Source organism: Gymnoscopelus braueri (genome assembly GCF_963280865.1).
Source record: "Gymnoscopelus braueri genome assembly, chromosome: 7".
Classification (NCBI taxonomy): domain Eukaryota; kingdom Metazoa; phylum Chordata; class Actinopteri; order Myctophiformes; family Myctophidae; genus Gymnoscopelus; species Gymnoscopelus braueri.
The window spans coordinates 15,808,400-15,822,921 of NC_137608.1; the positions used below are offsets into that span (position 1 = coordinate 15,808,400).

A 14,522-nucleotide genomic window follows, 5' to 3' on the forward strand; every position below is an offset into this window, starting at 1 on the left:
TTGAGAGAAATAGTATTGTATGTGCTACCTATTCCTTGCTACTCTATAATCTCTGAACAGCCAAATGCATTAGTTCTATTCAATAAATGAATTGGTAAATCAAATTTGTATTAACTATGACAGCATGAGGGTATTATGTAGGCTAATTAAATGATGAGGCTGGAAAGTATAAAACTATTTATTTAAAAATTAAAAGTTCAATTGGTCCAGCATACAAGAAGGTAATGTGCACACATTTGCATTTCAAAGACAGAATGACAGTAAACATGGAAAGCCACTATGCAAAACAAAATACGTCCAAAAGTCAAACCAGTATATTGATTATGACCATGTGGTTAATCTTCAAACAGCAATTTCTCACATTTGAAAATGTATTCGATTTATAAAGTATGGGAGTCTCTTTTTTTGTTTCTCCATTATCAATTTAATTTAATCACTTTCAGGCCAATTACGAGACATTTTGTTCAACTTGGGTGGGTGAAGTCGTTGTATTGCATGACATGGCAAGAACGATTATCAGGAGCTATAATGGAACATAACACATTTTGCTCAACTGTTGGGCAAGAATATTAATGAAAATACAGTCAAGAGATCCTGTCACTAAAAGTAAAATCGTAAGGGAGTAGGAAATGGATGATGAAAATAAATATAGTGGTAATGTAGGAAGCAGGCACATTATAGCAAATGTTACTGATCTCCGTCAAGCCATTTGGCACAGGTTTCTTGGTGATGTCAGTATTGAAAACACATACACGCACACACACAAATCTATTATAGATCAAATTAATTGTATAGCACTCAATTTGGACAAAAATATATGGTAATTATTTTCAAAGCATACTGCCACACACAAGCACCCCTGTCAAAACAGTGCAATTAAATTGTTGGCCCGTTTCTCTGACAAACATTAGGTTTTTTTTTATGTTTAATTAACATTTATAAGACTAGTCCCGTCACACCAATAACAAATCCAATTACAAACTGTGTTCACCTAAAACGGAGAAATCATCTATAGATGTGTTGGCCACCAACACAGTACTCAGACTGTCAACTTCGTTTTAAATATATTGATAGTTTAACATCTGCACCACATCAATCCAACCAAACCGAGATTGTTCAGATACATTTGTACATCTGAAGTAGTAGTGTGTGTGTGCCCAACAACAGATCAATTTATAATCAAATGTTTGGTTAGCTTTGACTGTACATTAAATTACAGCAGGTGAGCAACATGCTAGCCTCTCTTTTAGGACAGTAAAAGTCACTAGTACATTCATCTGGCCAACGCCATTTGGTCATGTTAGAAGGCAGACATCGAAACATCCCCTTCAGTACATCGCAATGCCATTTCATACACAAAAAAATAAATTATAATTTTTTATCTGATATGCATAAAGAACTTCCTTCATCAGTGGAGTGCTGCAACACCGACATCTTATTTTAAATGGCTTAGTCATGTAAATTAACGTTGTACAATTACATACAAAGATAGACCCCCAAAAAAAATCATCTTACTAAAATATCCTGAGTCAGTGCCCTTGGGCAGCATCATTCAGACCAAGTGAAAGAAAAAAACATAAAAAGGTTGCCTCTATGTGGCGTAACAACAAAAGTGCAAACACAGCATGCTTACGGTAACCTTTGCTGATCTTCACTAATTCCAATAAGGCAACAGTGTCATCTGCATAGTCATGCAATAAATGTACAAAATACAACTCTCCATTCAAACTATGAAGTGATTAAACCAAAGAAAAGGTCACATCTTCATCATGCCGTCTCTTACTTCCAAACCACAGTGTACTTAGCTGCATCAGGAAATGGCTCCAACACAATGATACTTTCACATCTGAAAGAAAGGAAAAACAAAATCAGGTCTGACAACACTAATAACGGCAATATTAAAGTTAGCTTTATAACAGGAAAACAGAAAAATGTATTATTCCTATGAACTACTCACATGCTGATCCAGCTTCTGGTAATCTGTGGCTTTGGGCCTACGACTTGATCTGGATTTCTTACCCTCCAGAACGAAGGCGATTATCTGAGTAACAAACAAACAAACAGACGTGAGATATGCAACATAATATATATATTAACATGCAACAGGCCACATAACATATTTTTAAATCATTTTCAGTACATCAAATGTCTCCCAAGATATGTCCATTGAATTGTCATAAACAGCATAATTTGCCATTCTCTGACATGGTTTAAGCTCCCAGGATACACTGGTTTGCTGTGTAGCAGAATAGGTACTATAGGCTAGATCAGTGGTTAAATCAGAAGATCACCAGCTGGAGGGCTACTTGCATGGCTTTTGGTCTCTTAGTCTAATTGAATGACTAAACATCTTTTCTCAGAATTGTGTTATTGTTGTTTAGATCAGAACCATTACCTGGGTCATTGGAAATACTATTAGTTAGATGCTTCACCTTTACTTAAGCATGACAAGTTGATCTAGATTTTGGAAAGTACCTTGCGTTTATTGTGGTAAGCAATGTAGAGCATTGCCACCAAGACAGCTGTGGTCACAAGATAGGCGAAGAAGTGACTGTTTTCTACATCATCTTTTGGAGGAAAAGGCATGGCACGGTTGGAATTATCTGCAGCTTCTTCTTTGTCAAGTTTGTCTGCAGCTTCTTCTTTGTCAAGTTTGACTGATGACTTTTCATCATTACTTTCCTCCTTGTTGGTTTCCTCTCCAGATTGGTCCGTGTTGGTTTCCTTACTAGGTAGGATGTCAGGTTTGCCTGTTGGCTTTTCATCCTTATTTTCCTCCTTGTTGGTTTCCTCTTCAGATTGGTCCGGGTTGGTTTCCTCTACAGGTTGGATGGTGGCCGTTTCCTTTCCAGGTTGGTCGTCCTTGGCTTGGTCTACAGTTTGGATGTTGTTGGATTCCTCTACAGGTTTGTTGGTCTTGGTTTGATCTCCAGATGGAGCCTTCTCAATTGTCGCTCCAGCTTGGTTGCTCTCGGTTATCTTGTCAAATTGGTTCTCACTGGCAACGTCTTCAGGGTGCTCATTCTTGGGATCCTTCGGAGTATTAAGATTCGGTTTAGGTACCACACTTTTACCACTCTTCTCGGTTATCTTGTCAGATTGGTTCTCACTGGCAACGTCTTCAGGGTGCTCATTCTTGGGATCCTTCGGAGTATTAAGATTCGGTTTAGGTACCACACTTATACCACTCTTGCTCGTGTCAGTTTCTGCGGTTGCAATTTCCTCTGGCTGATTCTTTACAGAAGCCCCATTTTGTCCTTGGTTTGTGTCTGCTTGTATCTCCACTGTGGCGGTTCCAACTTGTGCTTTGCCAGCATCAGTGGTTGTTACATTCCCTTTAGGGGGGGGTTCGACTGGCTTTGAAGCGTCTGCGTCATCGGTTCCATTGGGCTGAGCTGGTGGCAAAGCTGCTCCTGTAAATAGCAAAGTAAATAGCTTTAAATAGTATGCACGTAATGTACATTCAGTTTATGGCTCAATTAATCTCTTATACCTTTACTATCAACATAGACTACGAGTACGAAAAGACAGAAAACTACAATGTCTTTCTCTGTATGATATTTATCATATCTGGAAGTCGTAGAACTACATTGTTTTCCAAAACACTTAAAAAAAAAATGCTGTTGCTTTGATCAGCATAGGCATTTTCCGATTGATGATTTAACCATATACCACAGATTTAATGGAAAACCCCTGAATGATTGATGTTTTCTTACACCAATATTAAGGACATTGAGATGTTATACAAAGCTCTATAATGTGCACCCGCAGCACAAGCAACGGGGGCGGAGATATTCGTTTAGCCGTCTCCTTTCTGTTCTCCATGATATGCCTGCTCAAAAAAACTAATCACCAAAACGTTGCCCTCTGCGCTTCATAGTTAACGTTATGGATATGATATGGATTGTGATAATGTTAAACGGAACATGACGCAGTGATACGTCTCACCAAGCACAGACACAGACCTTTAAAAGGGGGTGTCATTGTTTGAATAGAGGACATATTGATATTATATCAATGGTTTTAATGTTTCACCGTTGGCCTCTGGGTAAAACCCACAATATTACCAAATAGGTTAAGAGGTTACGTAATAACCAGGTAGCTACCACTGGTACTGGTGTCACACACAAAAAAAGACTACAAAACTGAAAGTAAGTTTAAATAATTGTAATAAAATGTAATCATTTTGTAAATGTTGCTTTTATAAAGGCTAAGGCATATAAGGGTTCCATAATTTTCCATAAAAGTCTGACACTGAGCCACTCTCGAGCCAAATCTTCTACAAATTAACGTGCAACGTCAACAATTATTTGAAAAAAATAACTGATTTAAAAGGTAGGGTAAGTGATTTTCTTTGGTTAAATTAAGTGTTAAATAGCTCTATATTCTGATAGTACTCATTGCTATAGAGTGCTTGTTCAGTAAAAGGAGTCTCCTTGTCTCTCCAGCTACAGAAAATGCATTTTCGTTTCAGTTTCAGTTTCATTTCCAATTTTATCCAATCAAGATAGAGAACTCAATCAGGATATAGATTAAACAAGTGAAATTGGAAGTGATGACACAAAGAAATTGGAACTGGAACAAAAAATGTCTACTTTCTCCTGATTGGCTGAGATTTTGGAACCGGAAAATGTATTTTCTGTTTATTAAAGAGCTGGAGAGACGGGGAGACTCCTGTTACTGAACAAACACTCTATAGCAATGATTACTATCAGAATATAGTGCTTTTTAACAAAATACTTTTTGTTCTAAGCAAAAAATATCACTTACCCTACCTTTAATACAAACTAAATATGTACACAGCTCTGCTAGATTGCTAATACTCCTAATAACAAATACACCTATCTTAAATCATGATAATTATCTCTTTTTGCCACTTGTGTAAGTGTTATGATGCCGCCCTGTGGCCAAATTGGAGAAGAGATAATACTATCATGAGCTGACTATATTTAGCCGTAGGATGGTGTTGTGTGCCAAAAATAACAGTTCTGCAACACTTCCGCGAATTAATATTCACTTAGTAAATCTTCGTGGTTGATAATGGCATATGGTTATAAATTCTGATTCACAGGACATAGCACTGTCTTGTACATTAAAACTGAAACAAATCTTAATTTTATATTCATGTTGCGCTGTTTCAGCTGGAGGTAAAATCCCTATTCTAGTCCAGTGAATCTCAACCTGTGGGCTTTGGGGGGATCCCCAGATGATAGTTAAGTGACAATGTAAGGACCTTTAAACCTTTTTAGTGCTTAAAAATTGACAAAATTGTCAAATAATATAAGAAAGAGGCAAAACATTTGGAAATAGCTGATCTACAAGCTCACAACGCCTCCCGTTTGCGAGGCGTTGTGATAAAAAAAAAAGCATCTGCATCGGCTATTTTCACAATATTTGTCTATGGAACCGAGTCAAACTCAATGTAATGCCTCAACTCCTACAATTCCAAGTGCTTGTCAGGGTGGGGGTCCCCAGTTCACATATGATTCATTTGGGGGTCATGGCCTGAATGACCCCCAAATGCCTCTAGTCTAGAGGCAGCCAAGAGGGTGGGCCAAACAGCAACCATACGTCACTAATCACATGACCCCCAAACATCGATTTTCTGGTTCTGGTTCTAGGCAACAGAGAAGGAGGGGGACTTAGTTCTTATGTCCACACAACAGCTCTAAGGTATAATAAATAATAACATATTTTAATGTTGAAAATGAGTGGTATTCCCCTTTAATCAGAACCTGCCAGTTTCTCAAACTCCAACAAACAATGAAAGGAAGTGAAATATTGTGTCAAACTGATTTTTATCACGACTAATAAATTCTTGGTCTACACCCAGAAGTGAAATTTGATAGAAACCCACAGGATATACCACTTCCTGATTGTACGCGTGACCACTCGTGGTGTACTGGTAACCTGTATAATATGAAAATTAGATATAATAAATAATATTCAGTATATATTTATTTTTGTCTACAAGACGTAGCAGGCTCACAGCCAAACTCAAAACCTCTTCCTCAAGACAATAAAATAGTAGTCACCCGCCAACTGCTGCGATACAATTTGTCTGCAAAACAGACTCTCTTTGGATATCACTCATTTCCTGTGCCGTAGCTTGAACCTTCTGCTCTGTCCTGTTAACATATCAATTAATAAAATGTAAATTAATAGGATTTTCAGTATTTACAGCTTATTTTTATTCTATTTATCTTGGTTTGGTTCTTGACTCTTACATACATGTACCTCTCCTGCGTTTCATTTTCACTGCCGTTTCTGCTATGACACCTAAATTACCCTCCAGGGGAAATTCAATGAATGTTATCTCATCTTATTATAAATAAACAGGGCAACAGTCCAATTGATTAAATCACGTATCGCCGTTGTCAGGCAGAAACCTTGTATCTCCAATTCTTCATATTTCAACTTTTTGTTTTTTCATAAATTTGTGCCCTACTTCGTAGTGTAAGAAAAAAAATCGAAGAATTAGCCGACCTACAAGTTCACAACACGTTTCATTTTTTGCAAGATATTTTTAAAGAGAAAACTGAAATATTTTATAAATATTGAATATTTATAAAGTGATTCTTTATCTGGAAGACGGCTCTAGCTCTTTTTATAAATTTTGAACCAATGAAAAGTATTAACAAGAGCTTATGTTGCGACTAAATAATCATTATATTTTATCCATTGGAACACAGGTTCTTTCCTTTTTTCCCCTGAAAAGTAAAGGTTTTGGACATACAAGGTTTCCGCCTGACAGTGACGATATGGAATAGGAGTCTCACTTATCTCTATGGTCCATAGCAACAGCTGTCATTCATTGTCAAGGTAACATGGTGTCATACTGTCTGTGCTGCGGTCCCATTCTTCCAATTCATCCCATTTATTGCCACCGCACCCTCTATGGCAGTGGCTCTCAAACTTTTTTGTGCCAAATTGATAAGTATGTGGCCACGGACCCCCACCTGAAAATATGTTGTGCCAGGGACCCCCAGAAGCAAAGATTTGTGTTAAAATGTTCGCCTTTTAAAAAAAAGATTTAATTTTCAAGATTTTTCAAAAATGGCAGATCTACAAGCTCGTAGCTTGTAGACCAATGCTCTATGGCAGTGGTTCTCAACCGTTTTAGGCTGCGACTCCCAAAAATAATCATTTGAAGTTTGAACTGGGGACCCCCCCCATCCCGATAAGCACTTGGAATGTAGGATTTGAGGCATTCGATTTTGTTTTCCACAGATGAATATTGTAAAAATAGCAGATCTACAAGCTCACAACGCTTGTAGATCTTTCTTATATTATATTTGACAATTTGGCCAATGTTTGACCAGTTTTATAGTATAGTTTGATGATGACTTTTGATGCAGTAACGGTCTTTTTCCTTTCTTTTTATGTATTAAAGGTTTAATGACATTCACTTTTACACCACATTCAAAGTCTTTGTCCTGGTCCTTCAAAAGTGTACAAAAAGTTTTAAGTGAAAATTCCATTCCAGTGATCCATGGCAGGTGTTTTTCTCTCACATTTCTAAAGCCTTTTCAACTGCAATGAAAAAAGAAATCTTTGCCTGCGGGTGTCGCTGGTGAGGGATTTTGCCTGTCAATCATCGCCTCTGCTCCGCCCCCCCCAAAGGAAAGGATAGGGGAGGGGAGGGGCGAGGAGGAGAGTGGGCGGGATTAATCGACTGTGACCTCACTGTCGAAGGGCAAAGCTCAGATTACTTTTCAGCCTAATTATTCAGAAAACCCCAGACCACAGAAAATCCACTGAATGTTCTAAGTTCAGTTTTTTTGGGTGTAATTGAGGTCATAAAACCCCAAATAAAACATTGAAAATAAAAAAAGTGAAAATGAATGTCATGATACCTTTAAAAGGGTCTTAAAAGTCCTTAAAGGATAGTTCGCCCAAAGAATGTATTTTTTTCTATCGATTAGTCACCCCATGGAGACTAGATGAGTCTAGAATATGAATTGAATACACAGGACCACAATGGAAACAAAACTTTTTTGTGTTATGCTTTTAGCATCACTGTATAATCGTATACACTGTACTATTTGCAAACTGTTAATACAGTTTTCAATCAATCAATCAAACAAACACATAAGGTTATTGATCTGGGATGTTGTAACACTTTCTATCTAGCATATAACCAGAACAGTAGGCAGTGGGCACCTGAGAGGTTTGGGCACCATTTCTCCCCAGATGACTGGGCACTATTTGGGGATAAGACTGGACTGAGGATAAGGATATTTGGGGATGAGACAGGTGGATTTGTTGGGACTGGGCTAGCTGTAGTATACAACCCTATGATTCTGACGTTTTCAATCTACGAGAGTTGTAGGGTTCACGCCCCATGGAGACATGGACTTTCTGCACTATGCCCCACAGACACTCCAAACATGTACAAATTGAAAATAAAGGTGCTTACCCCCAAGCCCCAAATGTTAACTGACTCTACGGGGTAGTAGTTTAATGTAATAATCCATATCTTTCATTAAAGAAGTGTTTTAATGCCGTCTGTGGACGATTCTCTCGGAAGTTCCCAATGGGCGGTAGTGACGGGTAGTGACGGGGCGCATCCGGTGAAACCCGGAATTACACTAAATGTAAACAGGAAGTAAACGAGGGTGAAAAAATGGCGTTCGGCCACAAACGGCATTAAAACACTTCTTTATTGAAAGATATGGATTATTACATTAAACTACTACCCCGTAGAGTCAGTTAACATTTGGGGCTTGGGGGTAAGCACCTTTATTTTCAATTTGTACATGTTTGGAGTGTCTGTGGGGCATAGTGCAGAAAGTACATGTCTCCATGGGGCGTGAACCCTACAACTCTCGTAGATTGAAAACGTCAGAATCATAAATACGTCTACGAGGGTTGTATACTACTGTACAGCTAGGACTGGGCACTACTCTGATTAACTAAAATTAACTGTTTTGGTTTGACTATTTTGAAGCATGTGTAAGCCTCCTCACGTACCCAGCCAAAAAGCTTGGTGTAGACTCTGACCTGAATTTGAACACTCAGCCACGTCAACAGTCAATAAAAACTATCACCATGAGAATACAATACATCAAGGATTCATGTCTCAGCAGGATTTAGAAAACTATGTCTGTCCATGCATTCCATTTCCATATTACCAAAATCGAAACTAATTGTGCAATCATTTTGATTGCACAACTACTTTATGATTTTGATTCATTCGACAGCCCTGTGCCATATCAATGTGGCATTTTGGGCTGAGTTATCCAGCTTAAACACCGTGGAAATGGGAGAATCTTCCAAAAAATAATCATAATAATAAATTCAGTAAAAGTGTGAGAACATAAACCCGGAACACAAGGCGGAAGTATCACCAGCAGCAGGTTAAAGCAGTGACGAATGCATTTTGTGCTCGAGACGGTGTCACGTGTAAAAATTAAAAAACAGATCTACAAAATAACAACGCGTCCTGTCACGACGCGTTGTTAGCTTGTAGATCTGTTGTTTTTTTGTTTGTTTCAGCAACCCTGTCGGGTTGGCAAAAAAAAAAAAAAAATTGAACGTTCACAAAGCTTCACTTAATCACTTACCTTTAATATTGATGCTGCAACAACACAGTAAAACGGTGACTAGGACGCAGATCTTCTTCATTGTGAGCAAGTTTAATGACAACAACATAAAGTGTAATGATGACGCTGCTGTCAGTCGTGTAATAATAATGTGTGTGTGTGCGGTTCCAGTGTGTTGTCGTGTTCAGTGTGACACAGATGACAAGTGTTGTCAAAGTCTCCTCCTCCTCTTTCACTTCCTGGTACGAGTCTAAAGAGCCCATAGTCCAGGAGGGTGGTCTCACGCTGTGATAGGTTTACTTGGTTGTCACAGGCAACCACGGTTGAACCACCGACTCTGTGAGTTTAGACCAATGGTTCTCGGGGTACCACCAGGGGGTCCCCAGCAGAATTAGTTAATAAAGCGTCACAATAATTTTAACCACTTTATCCATATTTTATACTTTGGCTATTCAAAAGCGCTATGAGCTTGTATATCTTGTATATAAGCGAACATTTGTAACTCAAATCTGTGCTTCTGGGGGTCCCTGGAATAAAATATTTTGAGATGGGGGTCCACGGCCAAATACATATCATTTTGGGGGTCCTTGACACGAAAACGTTTGAGAAGAAGGAAGGACCCCCAAATTGCTATATATTTGGACAAGGACCCCCATCTCAAAATGTTTTTATGCCAGGGACCCCAGAAGAGAAGATTTATGTTTATAGAAATTCAAAATTATTCCAAATTTTCCAAACATTTTCTTTGTTTTTCAAGATTCTCAAAATTAGCAGATTTACAAGCTTGCAGTGACCTTGTAGATCTGCTGTTTTTTGAATAGCCAAAATATAAATGGATAAAGTGGTTAAAATGATTGTGATGCTACTGTACATGAACTACTTTTGCTGGGGATTTGCTATGTACATAGGGCTGAAGTGGTTAATGTGTGTTTTGTAATAATAATTCAAATCTACAAAGTAACAGTAAAAACTAAAGTAACTAAAGTGTTCAAATAATTGTAGTGGGGTAAAAGTAGGCCTACAATATTTTCCTCTGAGATTGTGAAATGTGTTATGTATTGCTAGCTTTAATTACTAGTCCCTCCAGGTGATGGGATGGAGACTCTAACTACCACATAGCAACCACCAGTCTTCTTCAGGGCAAAGCTGCACATTTCGTGTCAGTAGCTCCTTGCTGCCCTGCAGTGGTTCATTGCAGGTATGACAGGGATAATCGATTTCCAGTATATGACCCCGTCGGCAGGTGGCAGTAGTGGCCTTCAATGCAGCGTTGGAAATCGTTAATTAAATGTCTCATCCTCTCTGTCTGTCCATATCATCACTATCTCGCTCTCGTGCTTGCTCTCAGCGTGTGTGTGTGTGTGTGTGTGTGTGTGTGTGTGTGTGTGTGTGTGTGTGTGTGTGTGTGTGTGTGTGTGTGTGTGTGTGTGTGTGTGTGTGTGTGTGTGTGTGTGTGTGTGTGTGTGTGTGTGTGTGTGTGTTTGATTGATTGATTGATGTACTTTTATTTAGTAAGACATGAGAATAACAGTACATGGAAGTACAAATTCACAATACAAGGTCTACTAAACTGGAAGACTCATTAAGCACTGAGCTTGTTTAAGATGAGATCCCCATGCACATGTATGTACGTACATACATTACATACATACATACATACATACATACATACATACATACATACATACATACATACATACATACATACATACATACATACATACATACATACATACATACATACATACATACATACATACATATTACTTACTGTACATACATACACACATATTATATATATATATACATACATACATACATACATACATACATACATACATACATACATACATACGCACACGCACACGCACACATACACACACACACACACACACACACACACACACACACACACACACACACACACACACACACACACACACACACACACACACACACATATGTATTTACATACACACACATATGTATATACTGTATATACAGTATGTGTATGAATACATGTAAACACACACATATATACATGTATATGAATATACAGTTTGTAAACACACACGCACGCACACACACACACACACGCACACACACATGCACACGCACACGCATACGCACACACGCACGCACGTGCACACACCCTTCAGTATCTCGCCATTGATGGGGAGATAGCATTAACATCAAGATGTTAATTGGAGGTGTTTTACATCTCAGCTGGAAGGGAGGGAGAGAACCTGTGGATTTCTTGTAATGAATATGTCTTAATTATGGCAGGCTGTTTTGACATTTTGAAAAGTCAGATGATCCCCTTCTTATTCTTGAGGCTGATTTGCATTTCCCTCTTTAAGGTCAAACGGGCATGAATAATACATTCTGCTGCTCACAGCCAGACACGTTCCTCTCCTCTCTCTCCCCCTCACACAACTGGCTGAGTTCTTGCTGCTAAGCTCAGTGGATCATGTGAGAGAAACAATCAATTAATATCACACCGCTCCCTGCCCCCCCATCCTGTTATCAATAGGGCTGCTGGGATCACCCGATCAATGAAAGACCCACTCAGTGAAATCCTCAGTGTTTAGTTTAACTCTGAGAGTGTGCAAATGTAACCAAATGGAGTTACATTTGTAACCAAATTTGTAACCACTCAGTAAAATCCTCAGTGTTTAGTTTAACTCCAAGAGTGTACAAATGTAACCAAATGGTTCCATTTGGTTCCATTTGTTACACTCGTGGAGTTACAAGTGGATACATTAAAACTGAGGGAAAATATTATTTTTTATTTTGAATGGTTCCACGTCATTGTCTTAAGATACTGTACTACACAGTAAATTGGGTCCATTTGGTTACATTTGTTACACTCGTGGAGTTACAAGTGGATACATTAAAACTGAGAATCTTTTTTACTGTGTAGTATAGTATCTTAAGACAATGACATGAATCCATTCAAAAATAAACAATAATCATTTTATATATGGCAGTGTATTTTTCACGTGTAACTCCAAGAGTGTACAGATGTAACCAAATGGACCCATTTTACTGTGTAGTACAGTATCTTAAGACAATGACATGGAACCATGCAAAATAAACAATATTAATTTTATATCTGGAAGTGTATTTTTGTGGACCGAGTGCCAATATAAAGAATTATGTCCAACTATTAATCACAGGATACTGGCGTTTCATGGTCCATATACTAGCATATTGAGGATGATGATGATGATGATGATGATAATAATGATTATAATAATGATGTGATTTCCCCCTTTTCATTTGGGATTTCAATTTTGGCCTCCAAGTGGCAACATGCAATGTGTCCACGTCACATTATGTGACATATCAAAGGGTTAACCTGGAATACATTCAAGATCAAAGGAGAGCCCGAATAAGAACCTTGGCAAGAGATTGCAAGAATTTAATGAGCAAAAATTAACATGTATTAAGTCTGACCTAGTGCTTACATGGCAGATGTCGAGTAGAGAGGCAAACCAAATGCATTATTAGATAATACACAGTTAATGCATTATAATTTTAGTGTGCCCCAATGTGCGAATCATAATAACAGATACTACCAATTTCAGTTTGAATATTATTTCATAACTTTGTCGAGTTTTATTTCACCCCCATCAGCTCAATCAATCATGGACGAGGTGTCAACACTGTACGCTGCACACATTGCTTAGCCATGAATGTTTCAACTCACACAGTGCGAGCAAAATAATGGGTGTATGTGCGGTGCATTTTTACAAGTGTCAGCACAATAATCTTATTTGAAATTATCTGCTTCAATAAATCAACACCCACAACTTTGTACGTGAATATAAAAAAATAAAAACGAGAGTGGCAGACGAGTAAGAAAATCCAATAAGCGGAAATACACCACCATGGCTTCAAAACAACACGAAACGGCCAGTATATTTGAAGTCCTTTCTCTTGGAGGCTGAAGCTTCATAATGGGGCGACTATCTATAGAGAATTGAACGCCGCAGCAGCAGTAGGATGTGTGGCCTTGAGCAGGCAGCTTGCCTGGCTGTTTTGACAACTCATTACCTGTAATTTCAGTGATGGATCGGTGAAGTAGCTGAGAGTGGGCAGCCATGGCACCAGAGACCAAGGCTTCTGCCGGGAATGATGTAAGACAGAAAGGCAAACAAGCAAAGACTTATTATGGCTAATGATTCCTTAAGACACGGGGGTGGGGATGATGGGGATGATGGGGAAGGCTGACGGCGTGGTATCTCACTGCAGGGCCATATACTAGACAGTAGAGAGACTCATCCTCAGTGAGCGGCACTCCATCCGTCTCTCGTCTAACCCATCAAGTCTTCTAAAGCCTAATAGTTTTAAAAATATATATATGTTTCTATATCAGTGGTTCTAAAAAAACTTAAAACCCCCCCGAAGCAAAGATTTGAGTTACAAATGTTCGCTTTAAAAAATATATATATTCAAAGATTTGCACAAATTTTCAAGATTTTTCTAAAATAGCAGATCTACAAGCTCATAGCGTATGTCTGCTATTTTTGAGTAGCCCAAAGAAATCTTAGAATGACGCAGATGCTTTCCCGGTCTTAATGGACTATAACGTCCAGAGAATACTATTGCCTATCTGAAGGCACAGGTCCTTCAGCTGTTATTGACAGCATGGAAGGATAATGATCCTCTGATGAAGATTGATCCATATCATAATTTAACGAGCGATCATCATTAGTATGCATGCAGTGACATTTTTGGACAAAGTCCTACAAATAGGCCTATGACATTCATATTAAGCCCCAACCTCGCCCCTAGTTTGTTGTATGGAAAATAGCAAACATAGCAGATCTACTGTAAGCTCACACGGCGCACTGCGACACATCGTAAGCTTGCTATTTTTTAAATTAAAATAAAAGGTAATTCTGCCAATCTGCCAAAAATACAAATGCCATGGTTAATGTGGTTAATGTGGTTTCTATAAACAGTGTATTA

The 14,522-nt window shown here is 38.4% G+C and overlaps 1 protein-coding gene across 1 annotated transcript; it reads right to left on the minus strand.

Annotated features, from left to right (window-relative positions):
• Positions 1 to 164: 164 nt before the first annotated feature.
• Positions 165 to 9,757, minus strand: tgoln2 (trans-golgi network protein 2). Its single transcript, XM_080433008.1, has 4 exons — positions 9,567 to 9,757; positions 2,476 to 3,413; positions 1,958 to 2,041; positions 165 to 1,846 (listed from the first exon to the last, which is right to left on the minus strand). The coding sequence occupies exons 1-4, from the start codon at positions 9,652 to 9,654 to the stop codon at positions 1,841 to 1,843; spliced, it is 1,116 nt and encodes a 371-aa protein (XP_080289134.1). The 5' UTR covers positions 9,655 to 9,757; the 3' UTR covers positions 165 to 1,840.
• Between the last annotated feature and the right edge of the window lie 4,765 nt (positions 9,758 to 14,522).

Bases quoted from the DNA above. Each gene is read 5' to 3' on its own strand.
- tgoln2 (XM_080433008.1), bottom strand. From the start codon at position 9,654: ATGTTGTTGTCATTAAACTTGCTCACAATGAAGAAGATCTGCGTCCTA. The intron at 3,414-9,566 runs GTAAGTGATTAA...TGCTATTTACAG, and splicing joins TTGCAGCATCAATATTAAAG to GAGCAGCTTTGCCACCAGCT. The intron at 2,042-2,475 runs GTACTTTCCAAA...TTTGTTACTCAG, and splicing joins CTTACCACAATAAACGCAAG to ATAATCGCCTTCGTTCTGGA.